Consider the following 21,250-nt stretch of genomic DNA (forward strand, 5'->3'; position numbering starts at 1 on the left):
CATCTGAACCAAGAATCCCTGAAAAGCTGTTGTCCATTTTAGTTTCAGATCAGTATAAAGAGGTTGGTCTGGGGAAAGAAACCCCTCTGCAAACAAATTTCTCAAATTAAAAACTAGTTGCATCAATATATTTTTTTCTCTTCCCTCTATCTCTTCTCCCTATTCCTCATCTCATGGTAGCTGTTACTACAGCAGAGACCAGTTCTTATTTTCCTACCTGCACTTCTTGAACTCAATAAGTCTTACTGTCATTTCATTCACTTATTATCAAGGGATTTTCTTTCACTAAAGGTGCATTTCCTCAAGATGTGCAGTATTTGGGGGGAAACAGCTCTACCTCTTTTTCTCCTGTCATGCTGCAACAGAACTGATAAACCCTCACATTTTTAACCATTATTACCTATGGGAATACAGAAGATAGTCCGTGAAGTACAGGCGGGTGTATCTGGCTACACACTGCCTTGTAAACAAATAGATCACTGACTGAAACCAAGAAAATCCTTGCAAACTCAGTAAGCTATGAAAGAACCAGAAAGAGTGATTCCATCCAGAAATATTTCATGTTTATTAGTAGCTACTTAAGCAATCCTTGCTGTTTATATAGCTTAGCTTATAGCTCATGGCAACAGCAGAAGGCAAGCTAATACAAAAAGTAGCAACTAAGAAGTGGCTCCATGTAACTTTTCTTCTTTCCAAAACATTTCAAGGAAATAAAACAAGTAGGACTTGAGTAGTGAAAACATATGAACAGTGACAAAAAGAAGGTATGAAAAAACCCACAGTCACATACTCCATTAGTGCATGTCAGCTCTTGGAAAGTAGAGACTCAGACACCATTATGAGGAGATGAACTTTATTAACTTTATTTAACAGCTTTCCTGTTTACAATTACATCCATCTTATTGTATGAATAAACCTCAAGAAATAGTTAAATAGCCCCTTTTTTGTTTGTTTTTTCCTTGATGTATTCTGCAGATCCATAAGGAGATGACACAACTTTTAAAAATCTGATTATGGCAGAGCATGTACATACCAAGAAGATGAGGCCTGACTCTTTCCAATGGTGCCCAGTGACAGGACAAGTGGCAACAGGAACAAACTGAAATATACAAATCTCCACCTGACCATGAAGAAAAACTTCTTTACTTTGAGGGTGTCAGAGCACTGGAACAGGCAGCCCAGAGAGGTTATGAAAGCCCGCCTGAATATGATCCTGTGCAAGCTGCTCTAGGTGAGGCTGCTTTAGCAGGATGGTTGGACTATGCAGATGGAGAGATCATCTCCAGAGATCCCTTCAACCCCAACAATTCTGTGATTCTGTGAAATATAAAAGGGGGTAAAGAGAAAGAGGGAAAAAAAGGAAAAATTTATCCATATTTTAACTTAAATTATATTCAGCACCAAGTAAACATCAGAGCAGAAAAAGCACAAATATTCTGTATGTTCCAGACACCTAATTTATGACTCAATATTCTAAACCAAATTCATGGAGATACTTGTTCTTTCAGAGCATGATTTAAAGCACCTAAGTTTCTAAATGGTAACAAAGAGTAGTAAATTCCTTCCTAAAGCCTCCCACTAGAGGTCTGCCTCCATCATCCCAAAAGGCAGCCTAGGCACTGAGGCAGTTACCTGGTGGGAATTCCTGTCAGGTGCTCGCATGTATGGGAGAGTATGGCAGCAAATAAAGCAAGCAGGACAGAAAATAACACAGATCTCCAATAAGGTGCAGTAGAAATACTTACTTTAAGATTATGCTAGCTAACTAGTGAAAGAATGTGATGACCCACCCTTAAGAGGAAGGAAACACCTTGTATTGCTTTTGCAAGCATGGGGAGACTGTAATGCAGACACAAGAATAAAGGTTTTAGAAAATATCCATATGACATTTTTCAAGTGTGAGTACTCTCCTCAGAAGGACTCCACAGATGCATCTGTCTACCTATCATTTTGAAAATGCTTCCCTTTCCAAGGCAAACTTCCTTACAGTTGCAGTAAGGAAGCTACACTTACTCTGTGGGGTATCCAGTAAAACCACTATAGTGGTTTTAAATTAAAACATTCCTCTTCAAGAAATTAGTAAGCTAATAATGTCCATGCAAATATTTATTTTCTTACATTGCGAGAACATTAACCAAAAGACAGAATTTTCTAACATGTTTTAAATCAAAAACAAGGATCGTCTAACATTTCTAAAGCATTAATGTGGAGACAAAGTGTGGAACAAAAACCTAGGGTAAAGCTATGTACAACTATGCACAAGATGTGCTAAGAAAAAGAAATATAAATATATATGAAGAAACACATAGAAAGAAATTTTAATGTAAATTTGTAAATAGATTTTCAGCTCACCATCAGCTATTGTTGAGACAATTATTGATAATATTCTGTCAAGTATAACAAAATTCTAGAGATTTATTTTCTTTATTCCTCACTTTACCCTAAGACCTGCTGAATTTCAATTGAAGTAAATACATGATGTTTACCTTTTTGACCTTTAGAAAAAAATCACTAAGCACATTTTATCTCTATCAAAATTGATGTTCTAAAGAGATTTTGGTGGATGTGTTTGTATAGTGACCTTATATAAGTCCTAAGATAGCTATGATGTACAGGTTCCTCATAAATGTAATTTGATGCTTTATATGGAAACACTCCTGGAAGATTAATCATTTCTTCACTCAGCAAGCATGTCGCAGCACACTCCTCAACAAATTTCACATCTTCAAGTTAAATGGGATAAAAGCTATAAGTTACAACACTTTCCTAAAGAAGACCAAAGACAATCCAGCACAAGAGACTCAGCTCTCTGCATGAGCACAAACTTTCTCCTTCATCATTTTGCTGGATTATGTGGACACAAAATGGAGGTAATTCACTGTGAAATAACTTTATACTGTAAGAATGCAATTCAGTGGCTATCGTTGCACTGAGGTATGAAGAGTGCCAGCACGGCTTGGTCCCATGGATGCCACCATTCATAGTTCACATGGAGGACATTGAATATGTACTCACCACAGGACACTACCAACACAGGGAGACACCTATGAGAGTAGAAAAAAATCTTGTCCTAAGTTGTGCAGGTGGCCCTAGGGTGCAGACATTAGAATCATGTCATGAAATCCACAGAGGCAAAAATATGAGGTTGGCATCTCATTATGAGACATAACAAACTTCCAAACTGCCTCAGAGAGGGCTGTTCTAAAGTACTCCTCTGGCACCTGTTGGTATCGCCAGTTTTAACTCTTTAATATATATCTCATACTACTATAAAAAAAAAAAAAACCCAAACTTAATCTAAGTTTTTAAAGTTCATTACTGACACACAGCTTCATGCTGTTCCCTTGGATCCCGTCACTAGCCCCACAGGGAAAATATCAGTGCCTGCTCCTCCTTTTCCCCTCACAAAGAAGCTGTAGACTGCTACGAGGTCTCCTCTCAGTCTCCTCCAGGCTGAACAGACCAAGTGACCTCACTTACTCCTCATAAGGCTTCACCTCAAGGCCCTTCACCATCTTTGTTGCCCTCCTTTGGATGCTCTCAAATTGCTTTATATCCTTCTTACACTGTACTACCAAGGTGAGGCCACCCCAGTTCAAAGCAGACTGGGACAATCTACACCCTGGACAGGCTGGCAGTGCTGTGCCTGATGCCCCCCAGGGCACAGCTGGCCCTCCTGGCTGCCAGGGCACTGCTGACTCGTGTTCAATCTGCCAGGACTCCAGGTCCCTTTCTGTGGGGCTGCTCTTCAGTGTCTCGTTCCACCCTGCACATATATCCAGGGCCGTCGCACCCTAGGTTTAGAATCTGGCATTTGCACTTGCAAAACTTCATATGGTTGGTGAGTGCCCAGCCCGGTAATTTGTTGAGGTCTCTCTGCAGGGCCTCTCTGCTTTCAAGGGAGTCAACAGCTTCACCCCGTTTAGTATCATTGTGCTTGTGCTGAACATCAAAGCAGCTGGAACCTTTAGCACAGCCATTTTCCAGAGAGCTCAAAATGAAAGGTAGCAGTGAACTTACTGCAAGTCTAGATTTTCTAATTCATATAAAAACGTACTAGCACTTTGTCAAAAGTCAGCTATTTTTAAATGGCATAAGCATAAAAGGAAATGTCAAATATTAACTGTTCAATCCATTCATCACTGTAGCTTTGTATCTTGTCTGAAATGAGTAAGGAAACTGTCTGGAATAGATGCTGCAGTTTCAAGATGAATAATTTTCACCTCCCAAAAAAGTTAAGGGCTTGTGCTCACCAAGAAATCTAATTAGTCACCCCAAGCAATACAGAATTTCCAATTTACTCAAATTTGGAAAAGCAAACAGAAAACAAAAGAGAAACTTACATGAACACAGAGGCATGTGTTTATATTCCCTAGGCCAGTCTGGGTTGCCCACCAGGCAGCTGAGCCAAGAGAAGCAAGCGCTAACAGATTTACATATGCAGCTCGTTAAAACAGCTAAAATGCCAAGAGGTGGTTCTTGAGAATACGTTCTTGGGCTTGCCATGGTCAATAAACCTTGCTGTTCACTGCAAATAGTTTTCTCCAGCTGAGTTTACATTAGTTCTTAACAGCATTATGATGGCACTGTGCCTCTTCTATGTTCTCCTTTGTTCCAATTCAGTCTGGTTCTCAGCAGAAGCATTACAGCATCTGAGTAACTTTGGAAAAATCTCCTGGTCATTCCTTTTTTTTAATCCTGATGGGATTAAAGAGAGACCAAGGAGATACCACAAAATGCTCAAAAGTTGGAAATATCTCCTGCACACCAAGCTTCCTTGGACTGCTCTTGGGCTTATGGAGTCCTGAATACATGGACCTCTATTGAAGACACTCAGCATGCACTGAAAGATTCAGATATTGTGCATTTGGACAGTGCCTTTCTTACACATCTTGTTAAAAACCCAGCTAATAATCCCTGGAAGTTCAAAACCTCCTTACAGAAACTGAACTCTGAATAAGCAACTGAATAGTTGCAGATCCATCACTTTTTCATTCCTGGTTTTATACCTAAGTTATTTAACCAAAACTGTGAGAGCCCCAGGATCCCCTGTTGGTGAAATGAAGAGGAAGGTTACACTCACAATTTCTATTATCATCAGTGGTAGTTACATATATGTGCTGGGCAGAGAAGAGCGGTTGTCCTCTAATAAGCTACTAGTCATGACAAATGTAATATTGACATGGGACCCACATAATTGTCTTTAAAAGCACACTGCAAAGCAAGAATGATTGCAAATGCCATGAAGTGGGAAAAAAGCCTCAACATTCTCCCATGCTTTTTTTATTTCGATTCACAGGGAACAGCACATTTCTGCAGCAAACAGAGCTTGCTAAACCAGCTGCCTTTTGTTATTATCCTTATGTCTATCTGCGATATTATACAACAGATACCATTTATCGGTGTCCATAAATAACTTTTATCATGCATCTGAAACAGCACAGTTTAGCATGATGCAGAACAGACATTTCTTCCAGTGGCTGAGACCAATAACTTTACTTCTGTACCTGCCACTATGACCCCACCACTGGTTTATTGCTTTCATTTACAGAAAAGAAAGAAAAAACAAAAACAAAAACAAAAAATTGTACCAAACAGTAGGTCCTCTAAATAGACTGAGAGGTTGCCAGGACTAGAAATAGGCATTATTAGGAATATTGCTGAATACTGCATCCAACTCCAGTTTGTTGTGAGTTTCTTTCTAAAAGTGCCAAATTTACTGCCAGCTCCACACTCAGGAAAGCCTGTCTGATAAAATCCAAGACAGTGAACTCTGTTTTCAGGATACACTGAAGCCCATATCTTATGTTAACACAACCAGTGCCATCATCTGGCTTGTTACCAAGCTGCTGTCACTGCCTGTGACTGCTGCAAGTGCCACGGAAAATAAAAGCTAACTGGCCTCAAGGGCATGTAATGGGCATGGACAATAACTTAAAAGTAAATTAAAAGGGAAAGACAGGGAAAAAGTGAAATCAACTTTATAACTTATGACAAAAATAACATCTAAATTATGTTTTTTTCAGTCAAGCCTCTTACTGTTTTGCATTCCCTTAGCCGCTAATGTTTTCATTTGTTTTAATGGTATTTGCTCTGCCAATTTGAACAGTGATGTAATGACATATGACTCTCTCATATTCAGTAGTACTAACAGCACCTTTGTCACTGGTGGGTCAAGAGCAACAATTAACAGTATCTTGAGTTTAATGTATTTGTGGCTTTGTGAAGGCAGCAATGACACACAACGGGTTTTTCCTCCTTTTGTTTCTGTGCTCTGTAATAGAACACCCTGCCACAAACACTGTGACCAGAGTATAATGAAAAGTGCTAAGCCATTGTCGGTCATGGCAAAAATTTGCAAACTTTACATTTTGTTTAATTATTGAAGAATGGCTTTTCAAAGAGACATGCATTGTTCTAAAGAGGCATCGCAGTATCTATCTTTCCTCACAAAAGCTTTTTATCCTCAAACAAGAATATACTTGTTGGGGGCCAATTACTAGTCTGTCTATGAAGAAGTTTAAAGGAATTTTTAATTAGTAAATTGACCCATACTGGAGAGAAATGACATAATTTCCTAAGACAGTTAAGCTGTCTTACATAAATAGTCTGTACCTTAGATTCAAGACCCTCTAGCTCTTAATACTATCTTGTCCTTGTACACCAATTTAATTCACCACTGCAGCATCACGCAGAGTGACATAAATGCTACTCAAGGTGAACAGGGGCAGCCCTCTGACCCTTCCTCTAGGTCTCTAGCATGACTTCCATTCATCCAGAAGAAATGTTATGTATCACTCAATTATGTTCTGCTTGAATTCTAAGAAAAGGGTTTGACAGTCTATCTAATCTTCTTTAGTACAAAGATAACATCAAAAATAAGCAGGCTTAACTGTATAATGAAGTTAATAAAAGTGCATGCAGAAGAGAGGCCTATACAGTCAATGAAAAGAGGCAGCCACTTCCAGAAGGTGGTTCAGATCCTATGCATTACATGTTTGAATGAGGCAATATGAGTCTCTCTCCCACTATCTGCAAATGGTCCTCCATTTTTTGCCTTCTGAAAGGTGATGTAATGTATAAACATGACAGGCATCATAATTTCAACATACGTCTTAGAAATCATAGAATTAACCTCCCATGCTGCTTTTTGTACAAAACCCCACTGATGAGAATTCCTTCATACGAAAAGAAGGGTGAGGAGGAAACCAGAACTCAATCTGTTATAGTATGAATATAGAATACGACAGACTTTTCTTATTCCCGTTCACACAACTGGTAACTTGCCCGTTACATGTAACTGGTGACTTGCCACTAGAGATACTGCCTATCATTCCAAATACAAAGAAAAAAGGAAGAACACCCCACACACACACTGCCATCCCAAACTCTAATATTAGAAAGCAATTTCTTCAAACAGCATAAGAAAATACAAGATTCATTTATGTCAAATAAATGGAGTTTTTTACTGCTTTCATCAATCAATATAATAATCAGTATTTCCTATATACTTTACGTCATTATGCAGGCAGCAGAGAAGCAAGTTGTCTATAAAGATTCACCTTAATCTGAGCATCACGTGAGAGATATTTTCTAGGTATCCAGATATATGTAAACATTTAAGCAGGAATCAGCAGATATCCAAACTTCTAAACATTTCTCATAAGTTATGTATGAATTAAAATCAGGTTTTTATTAAAAATGCATAAGTATGATCTGTGGTGAATAGAACCATTAGCTATGCATGTTTACTCTTTAGTGAACACAGAAATCAGTAATTTTTCTTCTAAATGTCATTTCCATCAGAGGGTTACAGAATGATAAAATGCTTAAACGATTCTCAGATGCTATCCAGCTGGTACATGTACAACTGGGGAAAGGACATAAAATAATGAACTGTGAAATGTTTATTTGCCACAGGGGCAAAAAAATGTCATTTCAACTATTGCACCCATTCTACTTTACAAGTCAGGTAGCACTGAACACTCCCTCATTTTCACTCAATGTGATAAAATAAACAAATGAAGAGTAATCTGGATGATAACAAACTATCTGATTCTTTAAAGTTATTACATTTTCAGCACACTCTTTTTGATCGCACATTATTTACAATGCTCCCTGTCTTCTTCACTCCTTTTGAAGCTACAGAAAAATCATCCAAACCCCAAAGTGAGCATAAATTGGTTTTATCCACATGATTTTAGCATCATATTTTAGGGGATCATAAGGGAGTATGCACAAAGACTGACATTGTTCTAGTGAAAGCAGGCTCCTTAGTTTCTCTTGACAGTCAGTGAAGACACAAATACCCTTCCAAAAGACCTTTTCTCAATCTGTACATCACAATTGTCCTTAAAGTCAAACACTCCTCACTAAAATAACACGTGAAAATGCAAGAGGAAAGAAAATATAAATAATAAGTGTTGTGCATTACTAACATCATACAATGGGTCTGTGATTTTGCTTCTCTCTCCCACTCTCAAAAAGCCTACATGAGTTGAAAGACCACTTTATTTAAGGCACAACTCTAATGGCCAATTTAAGCCAAGAAACAACATTAGGCATTCTGACCTATCCCCTGATGGAATCCCTCTTCTGATTGCAGGGAAGCCTAGAGAGATAATTCTGATTTAGTCAGATCATCAATAGTCTTGTCTTCATCCAAATCTGAAAATACTCACTATTGTTATTCTCCCTAAAATATCATTTGAATTCAGAATCTTAAATGAAATCCTGTAAAAAGTCAAAATTTCTGACACACCTTTTACAAAACACCACTGGAATCAGCTGTCTCTTTTGGCATTTTACACCTGGGATAATCTCTTGAGTTCATTGGGACCATGGGACCAAAACTGAAGTTTGGAGTGTATTGGGATACACAAATAGTTTACCTACATCAGCCTCCAGAGCAAACACTGTCTGGATCTCACCAGTCCCTAAGCTCAGGGGAGTTTTTAAAAATGTCATGCTAAATGAAACTGGATGTTGACATCTGTGTCATCAAATGCACCATATTGAGAAGACCCCATATGGATTTAGATTAATTTCTGGAACAACTCACCAAGTACTTGTTTTCACACCTTATCTGCTGCACTTTGCACTGTGTACATTCTCATAGCCCAGCCTGGGATAATAGTCACTACCAACTTAAAATACTATGTTTCTGTATTCAACCACAGAACCTGTTCTTTTCTGTTAACTACAAAATGAGATGTTTCCCTTCATTGACTACAGACTGACTATAGAAAACCTTTGCTGTATTTTTAAAATGCTTAATGCTTTTGTAAACAGAAAAATAGGGAAAAACAAGAAAAAAAAAAAAAAACACCAAAACTACAGCACCACTCATTGTTCAAGGTGATAGCTCAAGTCTCTGTCAATATGAAATTAATTCCTACTGTCACAAATTTTCCCAATGGCTATACAAGAAGAGTAACTTTGCTAGATATTCTAGATGCCTATAACCAGGTAATTCATTCAACACCTCTCAAGCCCTTCCTTCCTACCAAACACTGGAGTATCGGACTGTTGAGTCTGCTAACTGAACTCTAAAAGAGCTTCAAAATGCAGTGAATTAAAACTGTCATTCAGCCGGTCTTAAATCTTTTACCCCTGTAACTTAACACAACACACTCTGCTTTTATTCATTCACACTTCTACAAAAAACAATACTGTCCGATTCACAGCAAATGTTAAGCCATTAAAATTAAATTATATAATGGACTGTAACCTCAGACATCCATTTTTTGCATTCATCACCCCTTCTGAGCTCAAGTTATAAGAAAAAAAAAAAAAGTTTGGTTATGAATCACGAGTATTTTATCTCAAAAACAGAATAAAAACCAAAGTGCTTATTTTTCTACCAAGGTCTCAAACTTAAAAACATTGCTACATATTCTCTCATGACAAGAGATGTTAGCTTTCTGAATTCATAATCAAGTTTCTGGTTTATCTATTTCTAGCAACACCTCAAAATCTACTCCTTAGTGTTATACAATAGCTCTCAAGCACGCATCTGCTGAAAGTCTGCTATTCACAGACTGTTTCCTTTTCATTGATAGTAGAATCACATGATTTTTGGATACAATGAAACTTTCAGTTTCTTATCAAATTTGAAACAAAGCAAGAAGCAGGACTTTAAAGAAAGGACAGACACAAGTTGTTGACAGTCATAATTTCAAAGGCAGCACTTACACTTAAGTACTATCCAAAACACAGAAACCAATTCTTTCTATTCTTTGCAGATTGATAAAACTACAGATCCACAGCTAAGCTCAGTAGCATCACTTTCCATTCCACGTGAAAAGCCCACGTTTTTCATTTCCCTTTTGCTAGCAGAAAATGTAGGAACATGTACATGTCATCAGAATTTTCCACTTCTCTCCTAAAGCTGCTATAGAAAACCATTGGCAGCAGTGACAATGAAACAATCAAAACACACATGCAAAAAACAAAAAAAAAACCTCTCCCCCAAACCCAGCAATTAAAAGCAAAGTCCCAAAATTTCACTACCTCTTCCTTTCAATAAAAAGAAGAAAAAACATAACTACATTCAATAGTTGTGTAGTCTGGTGTGCTGTGGCAAAGTACCCCAACACTATGCATGGTGTAAGACCCTATGGTAAAAAAACCAAATTTTTTTATTGCATAATACTTCAGGATAGCTAATTCTAAAGAATATCCACTGTGATTGCCTTTGCTTTGCTCTCAGTGGGAACTGAGCTCTAATCCAGGAAACTTCACTCACTGAAAGGCCTGAGGTAATTCAGCCTCCAACTGTTAAAACATGAGGTTTTTTCCAAGTAAGAATATTCATGATATTAAACTTTATTAAACCCTGTACCTAGATTTGTTATATAAACTAGAACCTGCCATAATCACTATTCCTTAAGTGTTTGAATGAGCATAAGAATGTTTGCTATTCATATTTTAAAAAGGCAAATCTAAACTTTACAGGACTGATCACTAAGGCAGACTTTTTCCCCAAGTATCATGCTCTGTTCTCTTTAATTACATGTGCCGATTTTTAATAATGCAAAGAAGAATTGGAAGAGTACAAGAAACTGCAGTCTTATAAAAAGTGTGCAATATAGATTATGGACATCTCTCATGACACCTCTTGTCACAGAAGAAATATGATAAATGCTTCTTTCCATACTAGTTTGTATGTAATTAATTTCCTGGGTTCCACCACTTTACCTGCTGCAGTTCATACACGTATCTCCACGTCCAACAGGCAATTAAATATATATTTATGGACACCAGTATTACAGTTAAGTATAGAAATTACCTCAGACAAAGTATTTTAATTTTCTCTTAATTAGCTTTATTCATTTGTGGAAAAGTACAGAACGAGGACATTCTATACAAATCATTTGCATTTTGATCATTATTTTCATTAGCTCAAAATATCTGGACTCTTAACAAACCAACTAAATCTGCATGTCTTTTTATTCTGTTTGGCCAGCATGACAAACTTGGACAGTGGCTTCAGGCAGAACTTTAACAGATGAGTTCAGGAAGAGTCACCATGAGGTTGTGTGTCAGTGTGCTCACAGCCCCAGCTATGAAGTGTCAGCATCAGAAAGGAGAAACTACAAGCATCATACACTAGTGCATGTGAAAGACACCAGTTTTCAGAGATTCGGGGATATGTACATTAATACACACTTCTTTAGACCATGAGATCGAGCACTTCAGAGTCACTAATTGACCCTTTGCATATATATGTATATAGCTTGTTTACAAATTTTATATGGTTTTTAATACTTAGTTGGAATATCTAACTACAATACAGTTAACTTTAAAAAAAAAAAGAAGAAAAAACAGGCAGAACAGGCAAATTTTAAAGAAATATTTATATAAATGAATTCAGTAAATTCAGATGGAAACTGAGACAAGGGAGTGTAAAAGCTGAATTATCTATTATCTAATTAGCCTTGGAAGTATGGCAATCTTTGTCTGATGGTGAGAAACAATAAGGCAATGATTACCAGGGACTTAAAGTTTCCGTATGAATTACTGTCCTTCCACATCACTGTACTTGGTGGGGAGATCTAAGTTGAAAACTTGCTGTACTTTTTACTGTTTTGTCATGCTCCAAGTCTTCCCAAGCACCAACAATGGAAAAGAAGAAAGTTTCAAACTGGTTTCTGTGGGGCTCCTGAAGACTTCCAGAAAGCGAAATAATCTTGGCAGTTTCCCCTTTGCTGCTCTTGCTATTAAAAAGACTAGGCAACAAGATATTAGTGCTACTGATGCAAGCTACCAATAGAAAAGGAAACACTCCAAAAAAAAGAGGTTTAAAGGACAAAATTAAATAGCAGAGAAGTCTTTTATTGTACAGGATAGCTACCAGAGCCCCTGTGCTCGGGGTTCTCTTCAGAAGGGAAATGAGCGAGACCAAAAGTAGTATCTTCAAAAAACTTTTATATATATAGAGAGAGAGAGAAATAATTAATTTTGTATACAGAAGGCAATGCCTTGCTCCTAACATGAAAAAAAAAATTAGCTTTTACTTGCTGCTAATTTTTCTTATTGGTTACAAATGCAGAGGAAAATGAGCTGTCAAAGGTTGTTTTCCATAGTGCAAAGGAGAGCACAAACAGCAAGGTATATGTATGTTAATAAGCAGAGAGCAATGATCAGTATGCCCTTGAGAGCAGAAGCATTCTTTGAGGTTTCTGATAATCTGATGGTATACAGTTGTTACCTTAACTATGAGCACTTAAAATGCATTTATGAAAATAATTCTGCTTGTGCAGGATCTCTCAACCTAATATAGCACTACTTCTGCACTGTATTTGAAACAACCCCCCTTTTTACCCATTTGCATCATCTACATCATTTACGTATGTACAATATGCAACAGCTTCTCTAATGAACTGCAGTATTCCACAATACTGTTTATTATGTAGTGCCCACAAAGACCAATTAGATCACCACACCCTAGCTTTGTACAGATGGAAGAACATACTTACATTAAAAAAACCAAAGAAACCTTTCTTTTTACCAACTTTTTTCCCCAAAACAAAAGTATACTTTCTACTCAAATATGATTAAAACTGAATCCCAGGTACCACTAACACTAAGTCTTCATATTTAAGTTTTACACTTTTTTTTTAAAGTATGATTATCAGTGTGGAAATGCTTCCCACACCCATCTCCTCAGGCCAGATAACTACTGGATCCCTTTTTTTGATTTGCATCTGCATTAACATGGCTGTTAATTCCAGGATGAATCTTGACAGCATTTGTTCCTTTAAGTAGACTTTACCTAAAAAAGTACTGACAACCGATTAATCACCCATGGGTCTACTGAGGAGAGTTAAATCTCCTTGACTTAAAACTCATAATCTATTCCCATCTGATGGTATATGGCACATGAAGGAATATGACGTGATTTTAATAAAATGCACATTTTTTTCCATTTGTCTCCTTTTTCTCATTTAAATGATTACTCCTGCTTTTAGCCTATCTAAATGCCATGATACAGGCCAGCGTGATTCAGAGTTTGCATTGCTGTTAGCACATCCTTTTCTTGCTCAATAAATTTTCAAGTTAGCTTGCAGTTTATGATTCTCTTAAAAATTTCTTTAAGCTACTCCATAAAACAGTATTTATTTTTTAAAAAAACATGTTTATTTGATCCTTTAGTTTTCAATCACTTGTAGGAAGCTTCATGTAGCAAATAAAGCTACAGTTCTTCATTCGCTTACCTGCTCATCCACCTGCTGATACGTTCCTACAGGACATTTCTGTTGATGTTTTTAGGAGTTCTGCATGTATTTTTTTGTCACCATGAGTTAGCAAATATGCTTTCCATCACAAATTTTTAAAAAAATAATGATTTAATGTCTTAGCACATTCTATGGTTATCATGATCTTCTGGTTGTTAAATGCATTTAAAAAAAAAAAAAAAGCAAACACACAAAAAAACCAAAGGTCTGTAAGAGGCACAATTTAAACCATTTTTGTCCCTTTTGAAGGGAAAAAAGAAAAAAAAAGTACGCCTCTAAAACTTCAATTGTTCTGAAGAACTTCAGTCATTAATTTTATGTTTCCAAATTGCTGTAAAAGGCTACGTTCTTACCATTCTACCCAAGATTCACTCTATTACTACCATTCAAGATTCTTTTTTAGACAATATACATGAATTTCTGATAGGATACATCCATTTACAAAGAATTAAATAACTTAGGTGGGGAACATCATATAAAAATAAAATGTATTGTTTTCCAGAATACAAAAGGATTAATGATTGATGACAACTGATAAAAAGATCACAACCATTTAGAATTTCTGATCTGCTAACACAGCTTTCTTTTTTTACGTACTGTTCTACTGATTTGGTTCCCGAAATCTACTATTTTTCTTCTTCTGTAGTTCTCTTAGTACTTGCCTGGAGGAAAGAAATTGGCAACAATGCTGGTTGCTATTGACACTGACTTACACTTTCTCAGCAAAACTATTCAGTAAGAGGTAGAGGGATGGAGTAACATGAAATATTGCTTTTCTGCCATAAGGTTAACTGCTTAACAAAGGTGCTTCCAGCACCTTTTCTGCCAGCACATGAACATTCAATATAAAGAGAATAAGAAATGGGGCATATTCCATTGATAGGTCTTTATCTGTATGTCATTGCATCCAAATCCACAGGAATTCTTACATCATGTATCTGATTTCCCAACAATGAAACAACTCATGTATACATGACAGGAAGGGATATGAGTTTCTTAACTTTAAACCCAGTCTCTTTCAAAGTGCCACAATACAATTGCACAGCCTAACCATCTTGCTAAGCAGATCTATTTTTAGGCAGCTTCTTTGTTACTGTATCTCAGTGCTTACTTTTTAAACTCAGTCTAGTTTCACTGGTAGCTAAGCTTACAAGCGATGCCACAAGTCTCTTCCAAAGGTAAATATAAATATACGGCTGAGTTCTGTAGCAACATAATGATACAGTGTTAAAATACACTGGACAACAAGTCTGAAAGAAGACAAAAAAATCCCCAACAACAACAAAAAAAACCGAACATCTGCAGAACAGCTCAGGCGTGACAACTTCACATAGACACACACCTGTATGGCAAACTGTTTGCAAGCTGCGCATCACCCCTGACACGCGTCTCTGCCTTATACAGGGCCAGTCAAAGGAAACCAGGTACCAAGTTGACTCAACGCTTGGAAGAACTGCCGAGTTTATTAACTCCGCCGTGCGCCCACCGCAGCCTCCCCGGCAGAGCCTCCGCCAAACTACCTGTAACACAGCCCCTATTTCCCACCCTGCCGCCTCGCCCGGATCCCCATCCCGGCCCTCCCGGCCGCTCCTCGTCCAAAGCGCGGGCGCTGCCTTCCCACCCTGCCCCTCCCCGGGCCCCCACTCCGGGCAGCGGGGGAGCCGCCCCGCCGCCCCCTCCTTCCCTCCCCTCCCTCCCGCCTTCCTTCCCCCCCTCCTCCGCGGGCCGCCCCCGCCGCCACTCACCAGCTGCGCGCCGCACACGGCCACCAGCGTGCACCGGCCGCTGCAATAGCCCATGGCTCCCGGCACCCCGCGCCGCCGTCCCGCGCCGCGCCCACTCAGGCGGCGGGAGAGCACCTGCCCGGCCGCCGCCCGGCTCCCGCCTGCCGCCGGCGCTCCCCAGCCCGGGACCCGCATGGGGGCGCGCCCGCCGCCCGCCCGCCCGCCCTCAGCCGCGGCCGCAGCGCCCGCCGCCTCGGCGGTCGCGGGCAGCGGGGCCGGCCGCCCCCGCGGAGGGCGGCAGCGCCGGGGGGAGGGCGGCGGCAGGTGCCTGCAGGAGCAGCCGCGCTCTGCCGCGCAGCCCCAGAGGCATCTGGGCTTCAAAGTTTGCCCCCTCAACTCCGCTCGCAAACCATCCGGGCTCGCAGCCGTCTGCGGCGGGGGGAGGCGGGGGGAGGAGGGGAGAAGGGAGGGAGGGACGGACGGACGGGGAGGCGGCGGCGCTAAGCTCGGTTCACGCTCGCAGAAGCGAGCCCGCGGCATATCGGCTCCCCCGCCCGCTTTCCTCCTCCTCCTCCTGCCGGTAGGGCTCAGGCAGCCCCAGCTGTGGGAAGCCCTCTCCCGGGGGCTGCCCCGCGGGAGGGCGCGGAGAGGCGGCGCAGCGGCGGGGGCCGACTCCGCTGTGCAGGGGCGGGCGCGGCGAGCGCGGCTGCACCTTCCTGGGCGCCTTTGTGTCGGCGGGACACCTCTCCGCGCCCACCCGCGCGGGGCTCACCGCGCCGCACGGCGCCCGTCCGCCGCACCCCGCCGAGGGGCTGTGCCTGTGCGGCAGCGGGGCACGGCCCGGCCGCGGTCACGGCAGGACAGGCCGGGAGAGCGGGGCCCGGCCGCGGGCGCGGAGCGGAGCCGGCGCGGCCGCAGCCCCGCGGTGCCGCGCGCTGCTGCCGCCTGGCGGGCAGCGGGCAGCGGTGCAGGGGAAGCCGCCCCAGCCGCGCTCCCTCCGCCGCCGCCGGCACCGGGGAGAGCTCCTCGGGACTGTCGGGAACATCCCGGTCCCACCTGCCGGCCGCACCAGGTGTCATCCCACCCTGAGCAGAGGTCACAGGCATAGACAGATCAGAAGAGTCTGACCTGGAAGAGTGGGAGAGATCCGAGGCAGAGGCTCGGAGCTGGAGGGTGAGGGCAAGAAAGAAGGACAAGACTGGTCCAATTTCGAAAAACATATTAATTGGTGTCGGGGAACTGGTTCTAGCCCACCGTTATGATGAGGAACATTTGCACTTAGTGACTTGATCCGACCTTCCTCTGCAGTTAAAAGCATTCAGAATACATCATGTTGGTGGGAAATTATGTGTCAAGATCTGATGTGTCAATCAGGCTCCAGAGGTTTTTAATTGCTATGTCATCAGCAATGAGCTTGACATTGCATTTGGACCAGGTCACTCTTACTGAGCTGCCCATTAACAGTAGTTTTATTCGGTGACATCAGCAATTATGAACTAGAGGAACGTCACTGGGTTTCCTGAGTGCATGTGCATATTTGTTTGCAGCACAAATATCCTGTAAAACTGGAAGCTCTCTGGAAGCTTAGAATCAAAGGTAGTTTGCTCTCACTTTATAAGCAAGTTTGTCAAAATAGTTGGCAAATTGGCAAATGATCAGTTACGACTACTAAAATTCTTATAATGTAATGAGCACTCCACAGGGAAGCAAAACACACACAAAAATGATAGTGTGTGTCCTCTGTTCCGTAAGTGCCTTCTTCTGATTGTCAGCCTCTGTGCTGTCAGACACAGTATGGACCAGTCAAGTCACTGGGCATGAGGAATACCAAACACAGTGAACATACTCACTTCAGGATCTAAGGAGGTGAACTACTAGAAGGTAACCATAACTGAGAACAAATAAAGCTGTGGAACAGCTGAGGCTCAGAAAGCAGAGATGTCCAGCAAGTGGCAGAGAATAGTTCAGGTACCTCAACTGAAACAGTCTTTAACTTCTTCAGCAGTATCATGTTTACACTTACAGGATCACAGAATGGGTAGAGTTTGAAGGTGCTGCAGTGGGTCATCTGGTCCAACCTCCCTGCTCCAGCAGGGTCATCCTGTCACATTGCAGTGGCAAGAACAGTGTACCTCATTATCTGAGACTGGGAGCTGGGAAGCTGAACAGAAAGGGCAGTTTATACTCAGTTTGGATTCTGGTGAAGAAGCAAACAGTTCTCTCCTCTGTGCCTATAACTGATCTGGTTAGTTCAGATTACAGTGGGAGATCCTGAGGAAAATGTAGGCAAGTAGTAAAAGACTCCAAAATGACAATCTCCATGGACTCCAACAGCTTCCCAAAGCTCCCTGATCCTTTTTCTTCTCAACACCTTCTCCTATAGCTTTTCATTGTAGTAAAAATCTCAACTTGTTTGCCTTCTCCTAAGTACCTTTAAAGTAAATGTGTCTATTTCTTTGCTGTTATCCACTTCCCCCTGGTCTATGGCTTATCTGTCCTCACAAACTTTCTTTCTCCCTGTTGCTTTTATCTGCTTAATCTCTTTTATCAAGAGGACTCGAAGTGAGCTGTCATTGGGTCAAATGCTCAGGTCAGGGCCTTTTTGAGTCCAGTCTAAGCCTGTTCTTGGGGCCCTGCAGCTTCAGCAAAATCAGCTGTGTACACAGGAATACTGGTTTTTTTGGTTCCTAGTTAGGCTTAACAAAAGGCCTGTTATGTGTGCTCAGTGAGTAATTTCCAAATGTTCATAACTTTGTCAAAACAAAACCAATTTTCTTCGAAGGCAGGCTGTGCAGTGCTTTTCACTGAAGGTTATTCCATGCAAAATATTAACGTGTAGGTTACAGTGGTTTCAACAGTTGATTTGTAATCATAAAGAGGCAAAAAAAAAAAAAAGAGCAGATAAAAATAGTTTTCCCTCTTTCCCTCCAGTCTTCTCAATGAAGTGTAGTTTTATTCTCATTTCTATAACTCATTTCTGGAAGGAGATCAGTTCCAAAATCTGTGACTATCACTAATGACTGGAAACAGGAGGCTACAGATTCATTTTACACTTCCAGTTATAGGAGTTCATTGCTAGTGCCTGTACACCCAGAATGCCTGCTCTTTGTAGACAAGAGGGGAACACAGCTTTTGGTGGCATAATGGTGAAAGCCTGTGCCCCCTGGAGTGCCTTCCCTGTGATTTGACAGGATTTACTAACTTGTTTTAAGCCTAACCCTACCTGCTTCTTCCCTGAGCGTGGAGAAGCACCTGGGATAAAAAGCAGCCCAAGGAGGGCTGCAGCTGCCAGCCTGGTGCATCAAACCAGCAGCCACAGGAGAGAACAAGGACTTGTGAGAACAAGCCACAGGCCAAACAGAACAGTGGGAAGGGCCACTAGCGGCTTATGGACTGTAGCTTCTGTAACTCTTTCCTTTAATAAAACTTTTATGTGAAATCCGTTAAGGCAGCACAGTGTGGGTTCAGTGGCGCGTCATCCCAAGCATTCCAGCCGTGTAGGAGCTTGCTGCTACCAGCACCACCTCCCCAGGCTGTCCCAGGTGCCAGTAAATCAGCATGGGCTCCAATCTGCTGCATCCATTCTAGTGTCAAACCGGTCTGAAAATGCTTTGTAATTGACTAATGTTGTCATCAATAGTAAAGGGAAAATACTGTTTCAATTTAACCAACACCTTGTTAACAGAGCAGACCTTGTTGTGTGACGTTCATGTTGATTTTCTGGGGAAAGAATCAATTAGGGGAAAAAAATAAGTGATTAAAACATAATACAAAATTATTGCAGGCTTAAACACACTGCAATAAAAATTCTATTCAAACCTCTAAGATTGTAGCAGTATTAAACAAATTTTTTGAACATCATCTCTACCATAAAGATTGAGTGTCAGGTACTTTTTTTACCTCCTGCAGGATTTCAAGACTTGATTGCCCAAATGACAGTTTACTTATTTTACTGTCACATACTTTTGTGAAATGCCATAACAAGTTGATTACAGGTTTCACATTTTGCATAGTGACAAAATCATCTGTCATATAATAGTCTGATGCCTGAAAAACCATTTAACTAAGAAGCAGTTGCTACTGAAAATAATGATATTTGAAACATTAAGTGGGTTTAAATGTGTACATTTTCTAAGTAAGTCTTTGTTTTAACTGAATGAGAAGAACAGTGTTATCCCTTTCAGGCATGAATTTAAAACTTGTAAAAGTCACCAGACAACAACTAGCCAGAGGGTGAGATAAATTAGAAGGGGCATCATTTAATGAATGAAATGAAAAATTGAAATAGAAAGCCTACTGTACATCATAGCTTCTACAAAGATGAAAAAGTCCTTGGCTGTTATTTCCAAAACCTGTTATTCCTACCAACCTGTGCTGGAGATCTGAAGCCATGTCATACACTCTGGCTTCTAGAAACAGAAACAGTCTCCCTTTCCCTTATGGAGAGAAATACTGTGTCACCGGAACTGGTGTGAAGAAAAGAATAAGATTTTACTTTATTATTCAAAATATCCATACCTTAGATGAGATGTAGGTAGTAACAGTAATAAGGATAATCCATTCTTTTTATTTATTCAGTCTCTTGACTGATTCTAAGTGACTAGATTTTGGAAATGATGTGATGTGTCATTTCCACTTAGCAATACTAACCATTAGGGGAATTTTCTGTGCATTTTATTACTGGTAATGAGTAGATGAATGTAATGGTAGAAACAATCGCACTTCTTGTGTACAGGCAAAGGACAAGCCAGTTTTCAAATTGGAAAGGAATAGGATGGGGAAGCTCACCAAGCTGCTAGATTGAAGAAGAGAATGATGTGTCCCTGGAACTCTGTTGTATACTGACTTTGTAGACAATCCAGCCATCATACCTGCCATTATGAATGCTGGTAGAAAATCATATACATGAGGATGAATGCTGAATGTGTCTGGAAGGGTGCTGCACCAAGGTGCTCAGCTGGCCTTCTAAAGTGGGTTGCAGCACAGGGTATGAGCAGAGATCAGCAAAGTAGTGTCCAAGGGTGTCTGACCTTCCTGGGCCACCAACTACAGCACACCACAAGTGGCAAAAACCCTGCTCTGGGGCCACAGATCAATGGCAGCCAAGTGCTGTCACTGCATCCTTGCTGCTGAGTTTGTTTTCCACAACAGTCTGGAGAGACATTAAGGGTGCAATAGCTTTGGCATTTTTCAGACTGCCCCACCTTCTGTGGCAGAATGGGAAAAATAAGAATCAGAAGGAAGGAGGAATTCCTTGCTATGTTGTCTGGCTTCTCAAAGGAGCATGGTTAACAAAATTGTCAACCTGAAAGCTTATCATTGCTCTCTGTGGACACAGTTTGTACAATGTTTTTCTTAACTAACGCTGTAATTTTCTGTGCACTTACTAGTCTTTTTGGAGGAAAAAAAAGTCTAATAATGCCATCACTACTGTATTTTTAGTCAATGTTTTCTCACTTGTGAACATTAAAGCATTGTATAGGTAATATAATATTATTGATCCTACATTTCAGTAGATCTGTGTACAGAGATTTGAAACACTTAATATGTTAGGTACTTTAGACATCCACACCGTAGATTTTTCTTATCTCTCTCCTGTAAACTTGTGTAACCTTTAGCAAGTTGATTAAACATTCTGCTTCTTATATACCTCATCTGGAAAATAAATGTGTTCTCATTTGGCCTAGGGCAAGGTAACACAAGGGAGAAATCATTTTCATAGCACTGAAATTTCTTCTCACATTTAAAATTGGCCAATGAGGAGGTCAGATTATTTTTGTGGCCATT

General features: G+C 40.6%; 1 protein-coding gene across 6 annotated transcripts in view; it reads right to left on the reverse strand.

Annotated features, from left to right (window-relative positions):
- The window catches only part of NKAIN2 (sodium/potassium transporting ATPase interacting 2), a 534,629-nt gene extending 519,039 nt beyond the window's left edge, over positions 1-15,590 (reverse strand). For 3 of the 6 annotated variants that reach the window (XR_004417342.1, XM_033054574.1, XM_042779094.1), the window contains exon 1: positions 15,485-15,590. Coding sequence is in view for 2 of the 6 variants with exons in the window: in XM_033054574.1 (XP_032910465.1) it covers positions 15,485-15,538 (54 nt within the window). In the remaining 4 variants the exon portion in view is untranslated. The remainder of the gene's footprint in view (positions 1-15,484) is intronic. The other 3 variants (XR_004417341.1, XM_033054572.1, XM_042779093.1) reach the window with 1 other exon arrangement.
- Positions 15,591-21,250: the final 5,660 nt, after the last annotated feature.

Source organism: Catharus ustulatus, chromosome 3, assembly GCF_009819885.2.
Source record: "Catharus ustulatus isolate bCatUst1 chromosome 3, bCatUst1.pri.v2, whole genome shotgun sequence".
NCBI classification, from domain to species: domain Eukaryota; kingdom Metazoa; phylum Chordata; class Aves; order Passeriformes; family Turdidae; genus Catharus; species Catharus ustulatus.